Here is a 22,324-nt window from a genome sequence, read left to right as displayed (position 1 = left end):
TTCGAGTGGTCTGATCACCTTCGTAGTGGCCCTAGACACTGTCCCACCCTTGAAGCAGCAGAATGTGTCTTCATGCGTAGGCTTGGCCTCCCACAGCCCCAGGGTGGAATTACCTGTCCTTGTCACCCTGCCCCTCTTGACTCTTTTTGGATGGAACTTTCTAAAGAATGAGGGTCCCCCCAATAAAAGTCCACTTCTGAATGTGTCAGCTCTCTCTTGTTAGCCTCTAGTGACATTCCTCGCTTTCCTATTTGGGAGCTTGAGGCCGAGAGCGGAGGAGCCATCCTGGAGCTTGATTTAAAGGTAAATTGTGTGTTGTGTTTTATTTGGTATCCTAGTAAATTCACTAGAGGGACCTTTAGTTTAGCCGCCCGCGCTGGCCGGGGGCAGTATATTCCTGTAAACCCAGTGGCTCAGGAGGCTGAGGCAGGAGGATCATGAGCTTAAGGTCAGCCTCAGCAACTCAGCAAAGTGCTAAGCAACTCAGCAAGACCCTGTCTCTCAGTCAAATTTAAAAAGGGCTGAGGATGTTGCTCAGTGGTTAAGCACCCCTGGATTCAATCGCTGGTACCCCGCCCCCCCAAAAAAGACACAAAGGTATTTAAAAAATAAAAGTAGGACCAGTATTAATTTCTGTGATAAAGAGATTGTCAAATTGTTTTATCTCCTCTCTAAACACCCCTCTGATCATGCATATAGGCCCTACCTCTATCCTGTATTCCTTTGGGGAGAAACTGTCATGGAAGTCCAGATCCCCCAGGTGTCATGGGCAAGTCACACTGTCCCCGAGGAGAAGGGCTGTGGACTAGCTGTCTGCTCCTGGGCTTCAGGGAGGAACTCTTGAGGACTGCCAGGAAGCAGCTCCCGCCCACCAGCGACTGAGCCCCTGGGAGGGACGTGTGGCATCTGTACCTGTTTAGCTGCTCCCGAGGCTTCAAGCTGGGTGCTGCAGGGTCCCTCGTGGTGCTCCTCCTTACAGTCCCGGCAAAAGACGAACTGCAAAAGAACAGCCTGGGTCAGGGGCCTTGCCTCCGCCAGACCGCTCTTCCCCTTCTCCAGACCCACCACGTGCGTTCCCCTGGGCTTCGCGATGCTTTCTGTGTCACGTTAACTTTTGGTTGAATTTTGATGGGATCCTTCACTCTTCACTAGAATGTTCTGAGCACCTTAGCAGGGTTGCAAAGGGGAATGAGTCATGTTTCCTCTCTTCCAGATGTTTCCAGCCCAGTGGAGAAGAGAGTAGTGCAAATAAATATTGCAGCAAAGTCCTTGTTAGAAACAAGGAAAGCAAGTTCATCCCGGAGTTTCACATTCAATATTTGTTTATATACCTAGGAGATTTCTGTGTCCATGTCAATGGCTTCCTTTGTATTGAAAGCCTGTTATGAAAAGAAATGGGCTATTACAGGCTGAATCCCCCGCCCCCTGCATTCGTATGTTTAATTTTAACCCCCAATTCCTCAGAGTACACTGCATTTGGAGGCAGACTTTAAAGTGGTAGTTAAAATAAAATGAGGTCATCAGGATGGGTCCCTCTGACAGTCTCCTTATAGGAAGAGGAGATCAGAGCACAGGACGTTGGCTGGGGGTGACCCTGTGAGTATACAAGGCGGTGGCCCTCTGAGCACCAGGAGAGAGGCCTCAGAAGAAACCAGTCCTTCTGATGCCCTGGTCTCGAACTTCCCGCCTCCAGGTTGATGAAAATAAATGTCTGTTGTCTGAGCCCCGAGGGTGGGACTGGTCTGGCGGCTCAGGCTCAGGAGGCTTGGGCATGGCGCTGCTTGGCTCTCGCCATCAATGGTGCGCAGAGCTCCTGTCTGTGTCCCTCCCACCCGCCAAGGCACCTAGGGGAGCCCCTGCCCTCACCCTGCATCTTACACAGAAGGACGCAGAAAAAGTGGACTCCTGCTGGGTTTGTGCAAGGCTGTGCCTGTTCGGCTACTGTCTGGGATCCTGGCCTCCATATGGTCTGTCCTATTGTCATTGTCCCCAGCCACCCAAGATTGCTGCCCAGGCTGGGGGTGAGGGTCTGCATGTGATACCCTGGCGATGTCACCCCTCCCTGACACTGAGACACCCTGGGAAAGCCACCAGTGTCTAGAGCACCCAGAGAGCTGCAGAGGCTTGGGACCCTCAGGCTGGAATCTGTCACATCAGCCAGGCCTTCGGCTCAGTTGTGCATAAGATGGGACGAATATGAGCAGAAAGATGAAAACGAGATGAACAGGCGCAGCAAGACCAACTTCATTCCAGAGACGTCCCCGATCCTCCTTGCTCAGAAAGGGCGGCCCACCCAACACGCTGGCCCTTCAAGACATCGCCCGATGTGGACACCCTTCTCCCCTGCCCCGTGTCTGGCTTTTTGCTTTAAAAAACCCAACCTGAACATCATTTTGATCTCAAGACATAAGAAGCAGAAAAGGAAGGCGTTTTAGAATGCAAACGTCTCTACGGAGAGACGCCACCGTCGATCCTCAGGTACTGAGCATCCCTGACCCCAAATGCTTGGGGCCAGAAGTATTTTGAAATTTGGATTTTTTCAAATCTTTGGATATTGGTACATACATAATGAGTTGCCTTGGAGATGGGACCCAAGTCAAAACATGAAAATGATTGTTTTGTATATACCTCGCACAAGCACAGAGCCTGAAGGCAACTGTATACACTGTGTTCAGTGAGCCTGTGTTGGGACTGTGGCCTATCATGTGTGTGGAGTCCACTTGTGGCATGATGTCACTGCTCAAAAAGTTTCAGGTTTTGGAGCATTTTGGAATTCAGGTTAAGGATGCTCAAGCTGCCTGTTTTTCCATTTCTCATTAGAGACTGGAGTCGAATGTTGTGGGACATTAACTTTATTTAAAAGTGTGGGGTGGTGGGAGAAGGCATGCGTGGAGATGTCCTTAAACCAATCACCAGCATGTGAGAAACAGAAAGTCCAGAGGTCCATTTTCAGAAGACAGTGTTTGGTCTTACATGTAAAATTAGTGAGAATGTAAGAAATTCAGCTGAACGAGAAATAGAACAAATGGCTACCAGCAGTTAGCACCCAGCGTGACAGATTCACAGTCCCTGACAAATAGGAGGCGGGGGGGGGGGGGGTGGGAGTGGGGGGGAAGGGGGTCACCTGACCAACAGAGAGAAACTTCCTGTGTGCCAAAATGCACTCAGTCCCTGAAAGTCCTCCCTGCCACCAGAGAACAGGGGGAGGGGACAACTAAAGGTGCACTCTTTAAATAACCCAGTAGGAGACAGTAAAACCTAGGGGACATTCAGGAAGATTGTACACCCTTAGCACTCAGCCAATGAGGACCTGGGGAGGGACCTTGTGTTCTAGGGGATCTGATGCTGACTGTGACAGTTAGGTGTGTGCCTGTCCGGCACACACTCATCTTGCAAGATTGTCCTCCTTTTTTACTCACGAGCACCACCAGGTTTCAGTCTTGGATGATTTTTTTTTTTTTTTTTTTTTATCAGAACTGAAAGCGAATACAGCGAACAGTGAGCTGGGTCCCAGCGATCCCTCCTAGGTCTCCTTCTGCTCCCGAGGTCATTCCCTCCTAGCTCTCCTTCTGCTCCCAGCATCTTGGGTTCGCCTGGGCCAGCCCTGCGCTCTGCTGCAGAGCTGTGCACTGCGTGGTTCATGGGAGGAAGCCGGGATGCGATTTCACCACTGCGTGGAGGGAAGGAAGGCGAGCCCAGGCCTCTGCGTGGCGGGAGAGAGCCTCACATCTTATTAGCCAGCGGATGAGACAGAAAATCAGTTTCATGGTGGAGGAACACCCTGGAGATTGATGAGTTTGTCAGAATAAACAGGCCTCCCTGACACAGAGACACCGAATTCCTTCTCACTGGTGCTGCAAGAAACATCCTAGAAAGAAATAACAGGAAACAAAGAGCGAACAAAAATCAAAGCCTTGCCACTTCAGGGTGGTGAGGGAAGCAAAGCTGCGGGAATGGCTGGTGGTGACTCGGCGGAGCGTCCCTTTATTTGCTGTACTCTGACGGCATGATTTAAATCTAGTTCTGTCACATGGTAGGTGCTTCCTGGTTACACATCTTGAATCTGTCTCATACCAGATGGGGAATAACTAGAAGGTCTGATTTGACCTCGAATGTGTTTGGGGTTTTCAATCACATTATTCAGAACTCAGGACTCTCAACAAGGCACTGGTATAAATGCTTAGGGCTTCAGTTCTCAAACTATGCACCAAGGCACCCTGGGGTGCCACAGTGAACTCACAGGGCTGCACAGGGATATTTTTACAGTTTGAAGGAGGCAAGTGATAATCAATATCCAGTTTTCACTGAATTACCCACGTGGGGTCATCCCCATTAGAGTGCAGATGTGTTCTTTCCCTTCAGTGACATTGTCATTAATATTATGACAAAATATAAGTACATGTAAACATATATTTGGATCAGGGATGTTGTTATTTGATAATAAAATAAAATATATGTTTATCATTTTAAAAATTGATGTTAACTATTTTTTTCAGATTGTATTAAATTGGTCAGATATTAGATGTCTTACTGTGTGGCTTGGACATAAATCTTTAAAAACTAGAACTATTAGGTGAGAAAAATCCACACAGAGACAGTCTTTGATCTAGTCCATGACAAAGGTGTAAATAACATGTACTGGAGAAAAGACAGGTTTTTTTTTTTTTTTTTTTTTTTTTAACAAATGGTGTTGGGGAAACTGGTTATCATTATGTAGAAGAACGAGACAGACCCTTACTGCTTACCCTGCAAAAGAGTAATCTGAAAATGGATACAAGACCTAGAAATGAGACCAGAATTATGTAACTCCCAGAAGAAAACATGGGGTAGGTTCGACACTCTGGCTTTTGGGAATAGGCAACAACCTTCTCAATAGGGCTCCTAAAGCTCGGGACATAATGCCAAGAGGTAACGAATGGATGGCATCGATTAAAGAGCTCTGCACAGCAAGGAAACAATTAAGAATGTGAAGTGAGAACCTCGAGAATGGGAGGAAATCTTTGTTAGATACTCTTTTGACAGAGAATTTACATCAAGAATGTACAAAAAGAATGTAAAAAATTTGACACCACAAAAAAACGAACCCCAAAGAACTAAACAGACACTTTCTCAAAAGAAGAAATACAAAAGGCCAGAAAATATGTAAAGCAATATTCAACAGCGTTTGTAGTTAGGGAAATGCAAATCAAAACTTCACTCCGATTTCATCCCACTTCAGTCAATGTGGCAGCCATCAAGGATACAATTAATAAATGCTGGAGAGGATGTGGGGAGAAAGGAACACTTTACACTGCTGGCGGGATTACAAATTCCCACTACGGGAATCAGTATGGAGGTCACCCTCATGTGACCCAACCTTACCACTCCTCAGTATTTATCCTAAAGAATCAAAGTCCGCACACTACCGTGACACGTTCATAGCAGCACAATTCACAAAAGCCAAATATGGAACCAGCCTAGCTGTTCCACAATGAATAGATTAAAAAAATGTGGTACATACACACACAGTGGAGTTTTATTCAGCTATGAAGAATGCAATTATGTCATTTGCAGGAAAATGCATGAACCCTGAGAGTATTATGTTAAGTGAAATAAACCAAACTCAGAAAGCCAAGGGTCGCATGTTTCCTCTCATGTGGAAGGTGAGAGGAAAAAGGAACAGAAAGGTGGAGGGATCCTCATGATAGTGAAGAGAGATCAGCAGAGGATAAAGACCAGGGGGAGGGGGAGGAGAAGGACAGGGAGTGCTGGGGAGGGGTACTGGCCACACTGTATGGTCACACTGTGCGCATGTGCCGATAGGTAACAACAAGTCCTGCTATTATGCACAACTATAAGGCATCAATAAAAAGTATGGCGAACACCCAGAACTGGGAGGTCTGTGTCTCTTGGCCTGGAGATCCTAAGGGTGTGGCGAGCACAAGGAGTTTGGGAACTGGCTGAGGCTGATACCAAGACTCCTTGAGATGGTGTTTGGGGCAAGTCTGCAAACTCTCCCGGCTATTTTCAGGGGCAGAGCTCCCTGAGGGAGAGGGAGCAGCTCCAACAAGCCGCACTGCCAACCTGCAAGCCTCTGGTGGAGGCTCGGGGAGCTCTGTTTTTAAACTTTTTAAATTGGTGCAATTCAATTGTGTGTAATAATGGAATTCTTGGTTGCGGGTTTGTCATGCCAACAATACAACAGTATGATTTGGTCACTTTTGTTCTCAGTACCTCCCCTTTGCCTTCCCTCCTCCCTCCCTGCCCCCTCCTGCGGCTCCCCAGGCCTCCCCTCTGCTCTCCTGAGCTCCACACCCCACACCTTTCCCTCTAGCTTCTGCACCTGAGGGCAGACACACGCATGTGCGGCTTTCTGGGACAGCAGTGGCGATTCCCCTGGGGATCTGCTGTCAGGTAACCCTGGTCCCCCACTTGCTGGTGCTCCCTTAAGACCTGAGGCACTCTCCAAGGCTCAGGAGTGGACGAGAACTGAGTGCTAGGTCTGCCGTTCACTGCGTGGGGCTGGCCTTTCCTGGACTGGCTTCTCTTGAGGAAGGCCGGCAAATGCCACTCTTGTTCATTGGTTTTCTTTTAAAAACGTTAAAAGTAATTATTCTCTTACTAGATTTTCTTGGCGAACAATCACATGCACGGACTGACAAGCTCCCGGGACGTCAGTTTTCTGTCAGCTTGGCTGGACCTGTCTCCAGCTGATCCAGGTGCTGCTGGAAGGCACCCTGCAGATGTGAGAGCTATGGACAGGAGGCTTTAAATGAGGGACATTGTCCTGGGTGGGCCTCATCAATCTACCAGAAGGACTTTGGAGCAGAATGAGGAGGCAGAGATTCTACCTGCGGACTGCAGAACCAGGCTGTGCCCAGGAGTCCTAGTCTGCCCTTCCCGAGGGCCTGCTTGTCATTTAGGACATGCCTGTGTCCTAAATGCCCCCAAAGCCAGGTGAACCAATTTCCTGCAATCAAACTCTCCATATATATGTGTGTATGTCTGTGTATGTGTGTGTAAGTTGATATGTGGTCATGCAGCTACACATGCATGTGCATGTATATATACACACGTCAGCATATCATCTGGGTTTGTATATCAGATCTCACACACACACATATATATGCATGTGGGTATATATCCATATATATGTATGGATGGATGTGTATTTATACACATATATTTAGGTATAACCCACATATGTATGTGTGTATGCATATATAAAGCAATCCTACTGGTTCTGCTTCTTTGGTACAGTTCTGGCTGATAAAGTTTCTATAGAAAAGATTAAAGTAGGCTGGTTTATTCTCTGTTTTTCACAAAAGGACTGACATAAAAAATAACTATTTAAATGTTCTGTGTTATTGACAAAACTGTAGTTCAAACCTCTCCCCTGCACCCGATTTTTTTTTTTTTATAAATTCTAAGCAGCCAGATGAAAAATTTCCCTCATAATTCAATGCTAGGAAAAAGGTCACCACTCCCAATAGTGCGATTGTTTACTTTTAATGGACAAAGACCTAGTGAACGTGGTAATTCAAGACTGCGAGCCCATACCATGTCATCCAAAGACGGCTGACACAGAACCCAGTGCTTCATCCTCCAGGACATCGCAGGCTGGGAGAGGGGGCCAAGTTCCCATTTAACTGTAGGAATTAGCACATCCTAAATGCCCACGATGAGTGTGATGAGCAAGCAAACCGGGATAGGGAAGAATGAAGGGACTTTGGTTTGTGTAGGGGGAGGGTTTGTATACCATATCACACACACACACACACACACACACACACACACACACACACGGCGGCGGGGGGGGGGTTGTGTGGAGGGAAGGAAAGTAGAAAGGGGCAGACATTATCACCCTATACAGGTGTGAGCGCACTAGTGGAGTGACTCGTACAGCCGGAGGAATGAGAAGTTGTGCTCTGTTTGTGTCGTATATGACAAAATGCATTCTACTGTAAAACAAATACATAAATAAAATAGTAAAATAAATAAAAACAAACAAACAAACAAACTTTTGAATAAAGGCTAACTCCAATGTCAATTTTTTTTAAGAATTTGAATCTTTTTTTAAAAATTTTTGTTTTTAGTTTTAGGTGGACACAATATCTTTATTTATTTATCTTTTTTATGTGGTGCTGAGGATTGAACCCAGTGTCTCACGCATGCTAGGTGAGCGCGCAGCCACTTGAGCCACATCCCCAGCCCCAATGTCATTTTTTTAAAACTGAGTAGTGACTGAACCCTTCTTAGCAGTGAAATCTTACTTTTGCCCTGTGACCCACATGTGTTGGGGACAGCCATGACCACACAGTCATGTTCAGCCACCACTGGCCCTTCACACATGGTGGTCACCAGGTGGTGAAACAGTTCCCAACAGGGAGCTCACAGCCCCGGGAGAGGTCAGAGAAAAGGCAGCTGCGGAGAAGGACCGTAAAGACCCTGAGCAGATCCACCTGCAGGCTGGTGGGGCTCCCGCAGACCTGGGCAGGCCCTCCACAGCCCGGAGAGCACCCAGCACTGACCGGCCTCCACTAACGGAGCAGGGCTCAGGCGCATTCAGCGCCCACAGGCAGACCCAGGGTGACACCAAGGAGCAACGCCAGCGACCGCCCTGGGCGTGTCAGGAGGACTCCAAGAGCCCTTGTTATCACAGGAGGTGACAGCTCCATGCATGGGACTGCCCCCAAGGCAAAGGGACAAGACGTGAAAGGGGGAGATGGGGACACTGATGCTCCTGCTCCCCTGTTGGCCCCGGTAATGAGTGTGTTTATGTGTTAGTTTTTAACATTTAAAAAGTTAAAAAAAAATAGAAACACTTATAGAATAAGGGTGTAGAGAAATAATTTTTTTTTTTTTTTTGGCACTGGGGAATGAACCAGGGGCACTCAGCCACTGAGCCCCATCCCCAGCCCCATTTTGTATTTTATTTAGAGACAGGGTCTCACTGAGCTGCTTAGTGCCTTGCTATTGCTGAGGATGGCTTTGAACTGGTGGTCCTCCTGCCTCGGCCTCCCAAGTTGCTGGGATTACCATACCCAGCAGGAAAGACATGTTTTGTACAGCTGTACAATGTGTTTGTTTTAACTTGTTATGGAAGAGTCAAAAATTAAAAAAGTGTATGAAGTAAAAGTCACAATAAGCTAATTTATCATTGAAGAAAGAAGAACATTTTTTTTTACAATGAATGTAGTACAGCCCAAGTGGGCAGGTGCTGGTCTATGGCAGAGCAAGAACATCCTGGCCTCGCTCCTCACTGCTCACGCGCTGACTGCCACAGCAGCTTCCAGTCCCATACAGCTGTGCCACTTTACCCTTTATACTGCAGTTATACTGTGTCATTTTTGTACATTTAGTCCCACGGATGCTTGGCATGGTGTGCCTATCGCCTGCAGCACGCGGTACGGGAGCAGGCCACCTGGGTTGGCAGTGCAGGGGCGACAGACTCTGCCACATCGTCTGCGTGTGTGATGGGCTGTGCATTCAGGTTGGTATCAGCGAGCACACTCTAGGGTGCTCCCACAGTGCAAAATCACCCAATGACACAGTTTCCAGAAGGTATGCCTGCCCTTATGGGCCACATAATCGCATTTACCTTTAGGATGAGAAAAAAATTTGACCTGGGTGACATGTGAAAGGACAGCATATTATAATTCACGAAATAACACAGCAGATGTTTATGTTAAAAACCAGATATAGATCAGCATTTAAAAACAGAACCTCTGAAGTCAGAGAGACCTGGCTACAGAGGCCCTCTTCATTATCCTGTGATCCTAACGTCTTTTTGTTTTAGGATTTTGCATCTGGAAGGAAGGCCAACCTTTATGTTGGGTATTTAGCACAGTTTCTGGGAGATGGTAAACAGCTGTAGTTTTCTCGTAGGGTCATGATGCAACACGGTCTTATGGAAATATAAGTGACAGAAAGCACGGTGTTGATTAGAGGAATTCCCAGCATCCTGGTAAGAATGATCATTATGTGGAAGACTCCGGTGAAGCCAGGACACCACTGTCAGCTCCCACAGGGCGAGACTCTGCTTATGGAGGGGGATGCTGGCCTGCCTCCCTCTGTCCACACGTACGAACACAGGGGTATGTCACTGTCAATCCCTTACACAATGCCCGCTACCAAGGAAGTGTCGGAATTGTCCGCTGCGTCACTCCTTCCGTACCACGTCAGTGCAGACGTCTATTTGATTGACGTCTGAGTCTGACTTCTCGAATGCCCATAATAGGCACATCCGAAAAGGAACGTGTGTATATTTTCTGTTTGGAAGGATGAAAAAGAAGCAGAGGAACAGTTTCCACTACTATCAGGATGTTCAAGGGACTGCTGATCAATAACATTAAGAGCAGGTTGGTACCCACAAGTAATGACCCTTTAAAATAAGATTTTGATCCTTACAGTTGAATGATCTCTATATGAAAGCCAAAATTTCTTTGTGCCTGTTTTCTGTCATGCCTGCATCTGATAGGAAAGTGTTCTATTATGTGCCATTTATTTTTCTTCCACAGCTCTTGAAGTTCTGTGTCAAAAGAACAGGAGAATCAAATACCATCTTAGGACCCCTTACTATAGTCAAGGGAAACATCAAAAGCATGAAGCCCACATTTGTACTTCTTTGGGGACAGAAGAAATAGGATTCTTTTCAGTACATGACTTTCCTGAAGGTGGCGGCAGAGATATGTAAGTTCAGTCTCTCTGTGTTAAAAATAACGTATCAAAAGACTAGGGGTCCCGGTGGGGTGACTAGCCGCTGATGTATGCAAAACTCGTACTGACAAGACAATGTCACAGAGCGGGAATGGTGTCAGATAATAATGCGCTAAAACATGATTTTGAAAAGAAGAAAGTGAAATTATTTCCTTTCAAGTACACAATGTCTTAAAATCTCAGAATCCCGTGGTGGAAGGCCATCTTAAACTGTGCCAAGCTCCAATTCAAACAGACCAAGGCGATCTTTTATGTGCAACCTCCAAATGGCTAAATAAATGATTCTAAGGCAGCTGGTTAAAGCTGAGTGCCCAAATTCCTCTGTATTTCCCAAATCCTATACTAATGCACCAAGGATGTTTATACAATACTACCTAGTTTCCCATAAAATATGGTGACATCTAGGTAGTGTCCCCAAAGTTACATTTGTTTTAGGTCTGCTGCCTTGAAATGTCCCTTACTTTCCTTGGTTTAATTTCTACTCAAGAGGGCTCTTAAAGGAATTCTGAAAATACCCTTTGCTGACACATCCTCTGTCTCATCGAAGACAAGGATGCATCCACCTGCTGTTTCAGTCTTAACTCGAGTGCTTGCTGCACGATGGAGTGTAAATGTTACCAGTATCTGCCTCAGAACCGGCTCACAATGAAGACACCAGTTCCACTCAGCTGCTTCTAGCAGCTGAGGCTACGCTTCACAGATGCTGTGGACAGAGGTGTCGGGGGGGGGGGCATGTTCCTGGGGATGGGAACTGAGCTATTCAATCTATAGTTATAGACCAGGACATTGAAATTTACTTCCTACTGTAAGATAGTTTTTTTTTTTTTCAAACTGACAGATGTTTATTGGCCATTTGTTTTTCATTTTCTTTAATAGTTTTATTGAAATATAATTTGCATGGTCACATGTTTTAAAAAACAGATTATGTCATTTTTGAACGGATGACACATGTACATAAACACACTTTCAAAAGGTGCATGTGGAAAATAAGTCTCCTTCCTTGGTCAGTAGCAAGGCTTCACAGAGATGACCATGGTCGCCTGTTCATGTGTGCATTGTTTCATAAATATCTGATGCCTTCGAGCATGCACATACATGCATAAGTATGTTGTTTTTAAACAAAAGTGGTATGTAAAATATTGTATGTTGCATTGTGCTAACGTCTTTGGATTTTCGCTGAGTGCATCTCACAGACCGCTGGTTGGGTCCCTGGGAGTGGCCATGGTGCTGGACTTCCTCACAGCAGCATGTTGCAGGTGATAGATATGTGAAAGGAAAACCATGGGATCATTTCCAGAAGCAAAGTGGCTGGGTCAAAGGGTACATGCACGTCACATTCGGGTTGTGTTTGGGAACTCCAAGGCAGGTATGTGAAGTTTGTGAGGTTCCTCTTCCTCTCCCCATCCTAGCTCATGCGTTACTGATCACTGCATTTGTCAAGACACATTAAAAGAATGTCAAATCAAACGTAAGACTTTTCTTTGTGTGTGCTTGGGCTTGAATGCAGGGCCTCACACTTGCCAGGCAAGTGCTTACCACTGATCCACATCCCCAGCCTGCTAAGCGCTTTTAATAACCATAGAGACATACTCCCAGCCAAGGAAGTAACTCTGGACCACTTCTAAGTCTAATCCATGTGGTTGAACCAGGGTCAAGGTGGCTTGTGTCAGCGCCATTGGGTCCCTTCCCAGTTCCTGCTGTGTGGGGTCAGTTGTCTGCATGATCATCCTGGCCTGAGTTTGGCCTGTTTGCTGGGAAAGGACTTTGTGTAGATTTCATCACAGGAAGCCAACACACTGGAGGTCCCAGTGGAAAACAGAGGACGGGGATCCTCAGGCTCCCCCTTGTGCTGTGTCCGGGGCCTTAGAGGACAGAACCAATCCTCAGCAAGGGCTACTAGGTGTCTTAACAGCAGCCCTCCAGGGGACACAGGAAGCTGGGCCAGGTACAATTTATGGCAGTGACTCTGTCCCTAACTCCCCCCTTCCTTTCTTACTTCTTTTTTACCACTTTAAAGAATGACTCCTATGGTGGTGATACCCTTCTTCTGAGTTCCCTGCTATCCCTCTGGATTCATGGTTTCCCTTGTTTCCAAAGGCTGAAGTAGGATTTGGTAGCAGCTGAGACTCTTGGAGGATTTGACGATAATATTCGCACTGTCAATGTTCATCTAAACAAACTTGTTGGTGGGCAGATTTCAGTCTCTGAGAATTCCTTTAACATCTTGGAAGGCCTGCCCAATTTTTCTTTCAAATCCGCATTTCCCAGACCTTATGGAGCATTTGGCTCCTTCTAGAAACGAAGCTCTGGTCACAGGGTATCAAATTCAACACTACGTTCAAATGTTGCCATTCATTAGTGGACCCATTCAAATATTGCCATTAATTAGTGAACATGTTTGAAGATGGCCATTCATTAGTAAAATGCATAGCATATGTCTTCTATAATTTTTAACTGGTCTCTAATCCGTGTGACCTTATCATTTACAATCTGCAGCAAGGCATTAGACTCTGTAGAAATGATTAGACTATGCCCTGGAAAATGTGAAATCCAAGCCATATGGCAATTTGAGCCCAATTTGTCCCATGCGCCTGTGGGCATCCTTATGCTCTTTAGCACAGCAGGGGAGACCAAATGCTTCCCCTGAACACCTGGGCCCGGCCCTTGGCACCCTGGGGCAGGGCCAGCTCAACCATGTTGGGGAGCCTTGCTAGCATGTTTTGGAGGCTTTTGTCTTTGGAGTTTCTTTTTCTTTCCAAACTCATCAATGATAAAAAAAAAATCAATCAAAAATATATCTCGCGGAGCCTCTGCCGCCCTGCAGCCTCCTACTAGACGCCTGAGCGCCCCACCTGCCACGGCCTCGGCCTTCCGCCCACTGCCCACCTAGTCCTGCTGGATACTGCAGACCGCCAAGTGTGAACTCGGTTTATGGGCTCTGAGGAGCTTACTCCCCACCCTGCACCGAGGGGGAACGCCCTGGCCTCGGGCCGCTGCCCTTGCTTTTTCTTAGTTGTCCTGAATACTGTCCGCCTGGACGAGGACCAGGAGATGGAACTAGAAGCATTCCGTTCTATTTATGAAGGAGATGGAAGTTTCCGGGAATTAAGTCCAGTTTTATTTCAATATAGGCTGTGATAATGGTCCTGTGGTTATAAAAGAGAATGTTCTTAGGATACTTTACCCATGTATATTTGAAGACATTGCTTTCAAACTGTTCAACAAAAAACAAAGGAAAAATATCACACATGTTGGGAGAGTGGAAGTTGACTCTATGATAAAAAGGGAGAAATAAAGTAAATGGAACAAAAAGTACTTAGTGAATATATTTCGATAGGTGAAAATGGTGATCCCAAAGCCTTCTTAATAGAGATTTCCTGGACAGAAACCTATCCCTAAACACCTCCAATTATATCTATGAATGCTTTTTTAACAACACCATATCATCAGCTGTAAAGCAGAGTTACAGGAAGCTGTGGAAGTGAATCTTGGAACTGCTATGACCTATGCATTGTTTGAATATGCCAAAGACAATAAAGAGCAGTTCATGGAGAATCATCATCCCATTGACTCTACAACATCTATAAGCAATGTCATCTCTGTTGAAACTCCAAATACAGCTCCATCAAATAAGAAAAAAGACAAAAAGAACAACTTTCTAAAGCCCAGAAATGTAAACTGGCAGACACAACAGACCACGAAGGGGAACTTCCTCGAGGCTGGAACTGGGTTGATGCCGTGAAGCATTTAAGCAAAACTGGCTCTAAAGACGGGGAATAACACTGGGAATTTGAGTCAGGGAAAGAGCATCCTTTAAAAAGTAAACTGGGGGGCTGGGGATGTGGCTCAAGCGGTAGCTCGCTCGCCTGGCATGCATGCGGCCCGGGTTCGATCCTCAACACCACATACAAACAAAGATGTTGTGTCCGCCGATAACTGAAAAATAAATATTAAAAAAAAATTATCTCTCTCTCTCTCCCCCTCTCTCTCACTCTCTATTTAAAAAAAAAAAAGTAAACTGGGTTCAACATCTTTCATTAACTATTTTCTGGTATTGAGGTGACTTTATAAAATGTAGGGTTTTTTTGTATGTTTCTTACATTAAAAAATGTTGTCAGTGGAAAGTTCATGAAAAGATCTGGTTGTATTACATTATTTTCACAAACTTGCCTTAATAAAAGGTAAAATGTTAAAAAAATATATATCTTATGAAATAGTCCCATGCAGGCCACAGAGGCTCACAGGGAAGAGACCCGGTGGGTTAAGTCAGGGGCAACGGCACCTGGAAATGGAATTTCAGACAGAGAGGCCTAATCGGTGGCCTCTCTGCTAACAACTTGAACCCTAGCCTGTGCTCCTGGCCCCCTCCGAGCTGCACGCCGCCTACCGTGCCTTTCCATTTGGATGGGCCGCAGTCACTTCAAACTCAAGTCAGCTCTAATGCTGTGTGATCCCTGAGGAGCTACCAGGGGCTCACAGAGTAACTGCCACACAGACACGCAGATGGGTAGGTGGCGCAGTGGTGGATTCCTTGGGTGACAAGGGAGGGGTGGGCCTGAGAGCTGGAGGACAAGAACAAAGCCATCTGGCCAGGGGACTTCCTTAGTGAACTCAGAGCCCAGGGTGGGGGTCAAGGGTACAATGACGAGCCGGACTCCAAGGCTGCGGTCTTGGGTGTGAGGGCGGAGAGGCTCCGCTCTGACAGGGCTCAGAGTTGTTGGAAAAGAGAAGAAGATGAGGAAGAAAGAGAATGAAGATGATAGGAAGAGAGGGTTAGGAGCAGACGTAAAGCCCCAGAGAAAGTCAAGGACTGGGAAATCCAAATGCCCTTGAAGCCTTACGGCTGCTAAATAAGGGCGGGGGGGGTTGTTCTTGAAGCAGACTCCTGGGCAGAACTGCTGGTGAGAGGTCGTGCGGGGAGGCCCTGCTCCATCCCTGCTCTTCCCAGCAGGAGACCCTCTGGATCAGGGGAGGCCTGGATCGCCATGTCAACAGGGGCCTCTGAAACATGAACTCAGAGGAAGCCCCAACGCTGGTCCCAGCAGTGATCCAGGAGTCCCCAGACCAGCAGCCTCAGCACCACCTGGGACCTGGGAGACAAGTGGAATGGCACCCGATGCCCAGGAGCACGGGGTCAGGATCTGCATGTCAACACAATCACTGTGACCGAGGCGGGGAAACTGCTCTAGCTCATTCCTGCTGCCCAAAGTCCCTGAGTGCATACCCTGGGCCAGGTGCCCAGGGGTCTGCACAGAACTACGACGTAGTCCTAGGTGACCACTCCCAGGCCCCAGGAGCCACCATCCCACCCTGCTTCCAGAGGCACGTCCTGTGCTGGGCGAGGGCTGCTGCCTGGGTGCTCTCCCACCACAGAGTTCGCTTGGCCACAGTGTAATGGACCTGAGGTCCTGTGGGAGCACAGGGCATGAGTGGGAGGACAAGGGGGGACAAGGACAAGGACAACTATGACTGCCTGAGTTTGCTAGAGATGTTGGGCCTCAAAGAGGATTCATCTCAGTCCTGGGGGGTTTCAGGGAGGGGTGGCAGTTCTTCCTCTGGACCCTGGAGGTGGGGTACACAGGGCAGCAGGAGATGTGGCTCCCAGGCAGCTGGGGTGAGGGTCTAGGGCTAGACAGGGTCAGGGCTGGCAACCAGCTCTGGAACTGTGGTGTGACGGGGGCTGTAGGATCAGGGCTGTGGTGTGGACGCTCAGCCGGGCTGAGCCAGCTGCCTGGGGCAAGAGGAACCCAGCACCACGCTGTGTGGCCCAAGAAGCCTTCAGCACCCCTGTGTGGCTGATGGTGTCCAGCCATGGAGCCAGAGAAGACAGTCGCCAAGGAAAGCACTTTTGGTTCTGGGAGGGCATTCCTAACAGAACCGGGCCACAGTGGTAATTCTGTACCATTTCATTCTTTTGATCTTAACACTTTTGGGGAAAGGACACGGTATAGAATGGCTCTGTCCGACTGACACAAGGATTAAAAATGTTTTTGTAGCTACGAAGAGGAAAAAGAAAGCGGTGGAGTGACTTAAATTAAGTCACTTAAATTCAAAGGCATATAATTTCAACATGTCACCAATATGAGCTGGTTACCAGGCTACTTTGCCTTTTTCACCCCCGAGCTTTGGAAATCCTGTGCACTTGCGAAATGGCTCCATCTGGACCAGCCCCATTCCACGTGCTCAGGAGCCCAGTGGACAGTGCAGAGCCGCTACTCCCAGGGCTGCTCAGATCAGGAAGGTGGTCAGTGAAGGTATCACAGGACAAAAGAACGCCTTCCACATTTCAGAGGTGAGTAGGGACATCGGGAAGGTTAGAAAACCATGAGTGTTTTAATGATTCTAATTATTTAAATTCAAAGTTTTGTTTCCCTCCAATGATGGCTGCTCTACTTCAGCCTTTGGGAGAGTTGAGTTCCGTTTTGTAGCGATGGAGGAAGACACTGCAGGGTCCAGAAAATGAGTCAGATTAAAGAAAACAAGGTGTAACTGTCTACAGTGAGAACATAAGATTCTTCCTGCCACACACTCTGAGCCATTTGTTCCAGAAGCGCAGACAGGAAGAGCTGTTCGGGGTTATCTCTAACCTTCACTGCGTCTCCGGGTGTCTGCTGTTCCTGCTTGTTCACTCTGTCAAATCTTGTACCAAGGATAGATAGCGACCAGACCATTCGTCACTGTGCTCAGAGCACACTGCAGAGGAGGGTGACCGTCTCCAGCAGCACCCTTCCTTATGGGGTTGCTAGCAAACGTGCCATCAGGATCTGCCCGTGTTCACCTGCGACCCCGGTTATGGCAGGCTCTCCATTTAGCCAACCCAGAGGTTTGGGTTAAAGAGTTGCTTCCAGGCGTAAAGGCCCCGGGAGCAGAAAGCCTCGCACGGAGCAACTGGACTTCCATTTGTGATAGCTAAGGCGGCAATTCTTCAGCACTTGAGAATTAATTTGGAAAGTTGTCCTTAGGATTGGGATTTCACCCTTGAAGCAAAGCGCACTCTAAGGCAAGAAGCTGACTCAGACCTCCAGAACGTGGACTCCTTCCCGTGCCTGTCTCCAGGGGAAGTTAGCAGGCCCCGGGCATCTGCATTACCCAGGGCTCTGCTGGAACTCAGGGGTCCCTGCCCCAGGTCCTCTGCCCTACATTGTATTCATGAGCATTCCAGCTAAAGAGGGAGGGCAGCCACCAGAACCCCTGGGTCTGAGACGTCTACTCAGCCAGGCCTCCCTCAGGAGCTAAGGCGGCTAATGCTTCTGTTTGTGTTCTCCCAGCTCAGAGCAGGTCACAGCTGGGGCTGCTTAATAATGGCGGGATCCATTCCCACATTATCCTCCCTGGATATGCATCTCTGCCCTGCCTGCAGACAATGGTGGAAGCCAGAAACACTCACAGAGCCGTTGCCACCCAGGCCTTGGCCCATTCTGGACTCCGGGGCTCCTCTGGACAGCTGTTAGCATGAGATAACGCTGGCTGGGGTCCTGAGCAGGAGCGGAGGAGGCCCCTCAGTGACCTGAAAGCCTTATCTGCCAGCAGCACTCACACCTGCAGCGTCGCTAAATTATAAAATAAAACTCAGACTTACACGACTCTCCCCCGCCTGTTGTCTTCCCTTCCCCCATCTTACTGCTTTGCTAAGGAGGTAGAAAGCGAACTAATTAAGGCGGCTAAAGAGCGGGACCTCCACTGCATTTCCCAGCTGCTGAGATAATGGCGGACCTCAGGTGAGCGAATGAGGTGCCATCCTCCACGCGGCTCCTCACTAATAGCTTTCTTGATCCTATAACATTACAGGGACGCTCACTTAGCCGAATGACAGTGACCAGGAAAGGGCCAGCGGCTGGCTGTGCAGTGCCCCCTTGGTTTGCAGCCACAGGGCCACTAGCATCTGGGTTGGTGCTCTCTAGAGTGGAATAGGTCCCCGTTTCTTCCAGTAATGTCACCAAACAGGGTGGTGTGTGTGTGTGGGGGGGCGGCTAACATTATTCTATATTTAAAAAAATTGCCCAACAACTTGGATCACAACAAGCACAAATGGACTTTCAGTGAATATTTAGGAATAATTACAGTGATCTAACTATTCGTTGAAATGCCATCCCTGTCTGTCTGTCTGTCTGTCTGTCTCTATGACTGAATCAAGTCTTCAGAAGGCCAACGGCTCATCAAGAGGCCCATGGAGAAATGGCAAACTGTTCACCTCCTGGAGGGGCTGCAGTGCACAGCAGGGGCCAAGCGCAGGGACGGAGGCCCAGGCCGTGCCGGGCTTGGTCTCTGGGGAGCTGCCTGCATCCTCTGCTCCTGAGCTGTGCTGCCCCTGCCCCTCCCGCCGCTTTGCTCAGCTAACTATAGCCACTCAGCTGTGATTCTCAATTCAGAAATCACCCCGGGAACCCCCTGAGCCCAGGCTAGGCTTGATCTTCTCTGGCATGTGCCCACTGCCCTGGACACACCCGACCTAGTTCCCATCCCCCCCGCACTGTGTTCTCTGATGTGCCACCCCACAACCTCGGGCTCCTTAGGGCCATCCATGTGCTCCCAGTGTTGCCACCCACCGCACACTAGGCCCTGAGGGGGACCTGGTAGGGTTGGCTCAAGGAGGGAGAGTGGGGGGACAGACACTCCTCTGTGATGATGGGCTGGAGCCACCATAGAGCAGGGGAGGGTCTGTGCTCCCAGCAGCGTGGCCACATTCCACAGCTGGGTGACGCTTGGGCTCTCGAAGGGCAAATAAGATTAATTAGGATGAGCACAGGACAGTCCTGCAAGCAGGGCCTGTGTGATCAATGCCCTCAAGCCTGGCTGGAGCCTGGACAGAGTAACTCATCTCTGTGGCCCCAATGGCTTCGGTAAATTGTAGCTAACAAAGATTCAAAATTGAGATGCTAAAAATGTGCCAGGACTTCCCTCTGTTGACATTGTCGGCGATAACACATTTCCGTGACTCTGTGCAGAAAGTCTTTTCTGGAAATTTTATCATGGTGTATGTCACTCACGGCACAATAACAAGAGTCAAAATGAAATATTCAGAAGGCTCTGTCTCTAAGCACTGAAGTCCTTGTTGGAAAATGTCATGAAATGGCGCAGGTGGCCACACCTTCCCCTGTATCCCTGTGCAGAACCCATCCCCCCATCAAGCCTGTAGCAACATCCTTCTGAAGAGCTGGAGAAGGCAGGTCACAAATACTGGGATGGAATTCCAACAGAAATTCCCCACTGGGACGGCGGGACCTAAGTTCACCATCCTGCATCTCACTGAAGGCAGAGGAGTGGCTAAATGACCACATTGCCCCCTGTCACCTGCTCCAGTGCTGCCCCTCTAACCTGAACACTGATTTACGTCCCCAAACATCTCCCAGGCCAAGGACAGACCGCAGTGGGCAACAGCCCTTGTTGCACAGAGACAGGATTTACAACTGGACCGGGGAGAAAAGCCATTCATTGTCATTTGCTGTCATTTGCTTATGGACTTCTTTTTCAAGATCGTTACTCATTCATGGCAGCTGCAGTGGTGACCTAGTTCCTTGACCCGGCAGCGGCCGCTGTGTCCACGACGCTCCTGGCTGGCATTCTGGGCTGCACAGGGAACCAGGGCCCGTGGGCGCTCAGTGCCAGGCGGCTCGGGTTCCATCTCACGCCCTCTGACAGCTGAGGAGGTTGTGCCAGAGACAAGGAGGAGGGTCATGTGCACATCTGCGCCAGTCCTTCAACGGTGGCAGTTCAAACAGTGCCTTAAAAGATGGACTTTTGCTCCCATGAATTTTGAAAAATATCATTTTCTTTGCTGAAGAGGAAAATCAAATTGGTTTCATGTATCTAAAATCAACACATATCTGACGTGCGTTTGGCACTGGGAACAGACCCAGTAGAGGGATGGTAGCAAGTGGTCTGTGGACTGGCGACCTTCTGTCCACACACACCCACCCCCCCTCCGCTTTATATATACTTGAAATTTGACCTTACATGAGTCTTGGTTTATGATTAAGTCTAATTTTCTAATTATTTTAAAGCAGTAAGGTGTTATCAGATGCTTCTGAAAGGAACCTGGAGCCTCCATTGGCACATGTCAGGTATTTTACTCAAATCCACCCAAACGTAAGGTGGGCCACTTCCAAGTTCTTCTGGAGAGAGATGTCAGCTTGACACACACATGCCTTTTAAGTGTTAAATCACATGACTTGGCAGGAACTTCTCACTCTGTCCTCCCGAGCCGTGTCGTAAGCTGGCTTCCTAGTCTCAGTGACACAGATTGGAGTGCCATGGCTCTCACGTCCTGGCAAAGTGCTTTCTGAATCAGCACTAGCCCAGAGGAAGCGGGATCCAGGCTAGCGTCAACGTCATGAGGTCAGGGGCTGTTCCTAAGCTCCCTCTACCCAGTGCTTTCCAAGCTACTCAGGCCAATGGACTCTGCCTTCATCCTGTCCTTCTCGCTGTGGCTTGATCCTGCCCATCTGTGCTCCACACTGAGTTGCGCTCCCGGATCCACTGCAAATCTGTCATTGCTTTCCAGACAGTGAATTATGACATCACCCCATTGCATCTTCACTGAAGGTGGGAATATGGCTGGCCCTAAAGAAGGAAGGGATCCACACAGGGCTGCCAGTGAGGACACGCTTTCCCTGCTGACTTGGAGATGCTGTGTTGACCCTGGGTTTGGGTTCACTTGGTATTTCTAATCAAATGGAACTTTAGAGAAATATAACTAAGATTTAATTTTAGGATCACCAAGTTGTATTTATGTAAAAACTGGTACAGTGAGCATGCCATATTAAAAATTCTTTATGTTTTTATGTTTTACAATTTTTTTGCACCAAGGAAGAGTCATACTCTATGTGGAAAATAAAGTCATACCAAAATTATTAAAATTTCTAAGAACTACGCTAAGGGTAATTATTAGTGCATCGAAACTGTGGGAATGCACTAGCTTGATGACCAAGACATGAAACTTCCTGTCATTTGGCAAACGTGAAAAGAGGGGTGGTGTGGGGAAGTAGCAAAGCCACCTTGTGGGAGGGTCTGTACATGGGACAACTGCTCCCAGGATCTTGCCAGGACTGGAATGCCTTAATTCTAAGATGGCATTAATTGCAAAAGGCACCTTCAACTTAATAACAGCTTGACAAAAGAAAGGAAGGAAAGAAAGTTACCACTGTAGACATCCACATCTATTTAAAACATCGTGCTAATTTCAGGAAGTTTAAGACACAAAAAGACTCTTCTTATGGCCGAGCAAATGCTTTGTGTGCAAAGCCTTAAAAACATGCACATCCTTTGGCCCTTCTAGAATTCTTTTCTAGAGAAAAATCAGTAATGTAGTAAAAATTAGGCCATAGAATAATTATTGTCATTCTTTTAGGTAAGTTATTTAAGCAAATCATGTTGTGTCCTCATTAATGGTCATCATTAAACGTGGCATTAGGGAAATTATAAAGGTGTTTGTGATGCCATTAAGGGTAAAAAACTGATAAAAACCCATAAACCTATTTCTGTTAAAAAAATGTGTGTGTGGATATAAGAAGTATTTAGAAAGCTCTATAGCAATGAATCAAAAATCTCACCTCCAGCTACATGGGATTATGATTGCTGTGTTCTTTTTCTCCACCCTGCTTAAGTTTTTGACATTGCTAGTGAGTAT

At 47.7% G+C, this 22,324-nt stretch overlaps 1 protein-coding gene and 1 pseudogene across 2 annotated transcripts in view; one reads left to right on the top strand and one right to left on the bottom strand.

Moving 5' to 3' along the window:
- Nucleotides 1-22,324, bottom strand: part of Prkn (parkin RBR E3 ubiquitin protein ligase) — a 1,240,480-nt gene that overhangs the window by 27,602 nt on the left and 1,190,554 nt on the right. Inside the window, exon 10 of one of the 2 annotated variants that reach the window (XM_076858057.2) lies at nucleotides 913-996. The exons of the other annotated variant lie outside the window; for it this stretch is intronic. Within the exon in view, the coding sequence (XP_076714172.1) occupies nucleotides 913-996 (84 nt within the window). The remainder of the gene's footprint in view (nucleotides 1-912; nucleotides 997-22,324) is intronic. 2 annotated transcript variants of the gene reach the window in all.
- LOC143401629 (RWD domain-containing protein 4-like) lies at nucleotides 10,641-14,478 on the top strand (annotated as a pseudogene).

This window comes from Callospermophilus lateralis, chromosome 6 (assembly GCF_048772815.1).
Source record: "Callospermophilus lateralis isolate mCalLat2 chromosome 6, mCalLat2.hap1, whole genome shotgun sequence".
In the NCBI taxonomy this organism is placed as follows: domain Eukaryota; kingdom Metazoa; phylum Chordata; class Mammalia; order Rodentia; family Sciuridae; genus Callospermophilus; species Callospermophilus lateralis.
The sequence above is the reverse complement of the archived record's forward strand: the minus strand, read 5'-3'. Positions and strand labels throughout refer to the sequence as shown.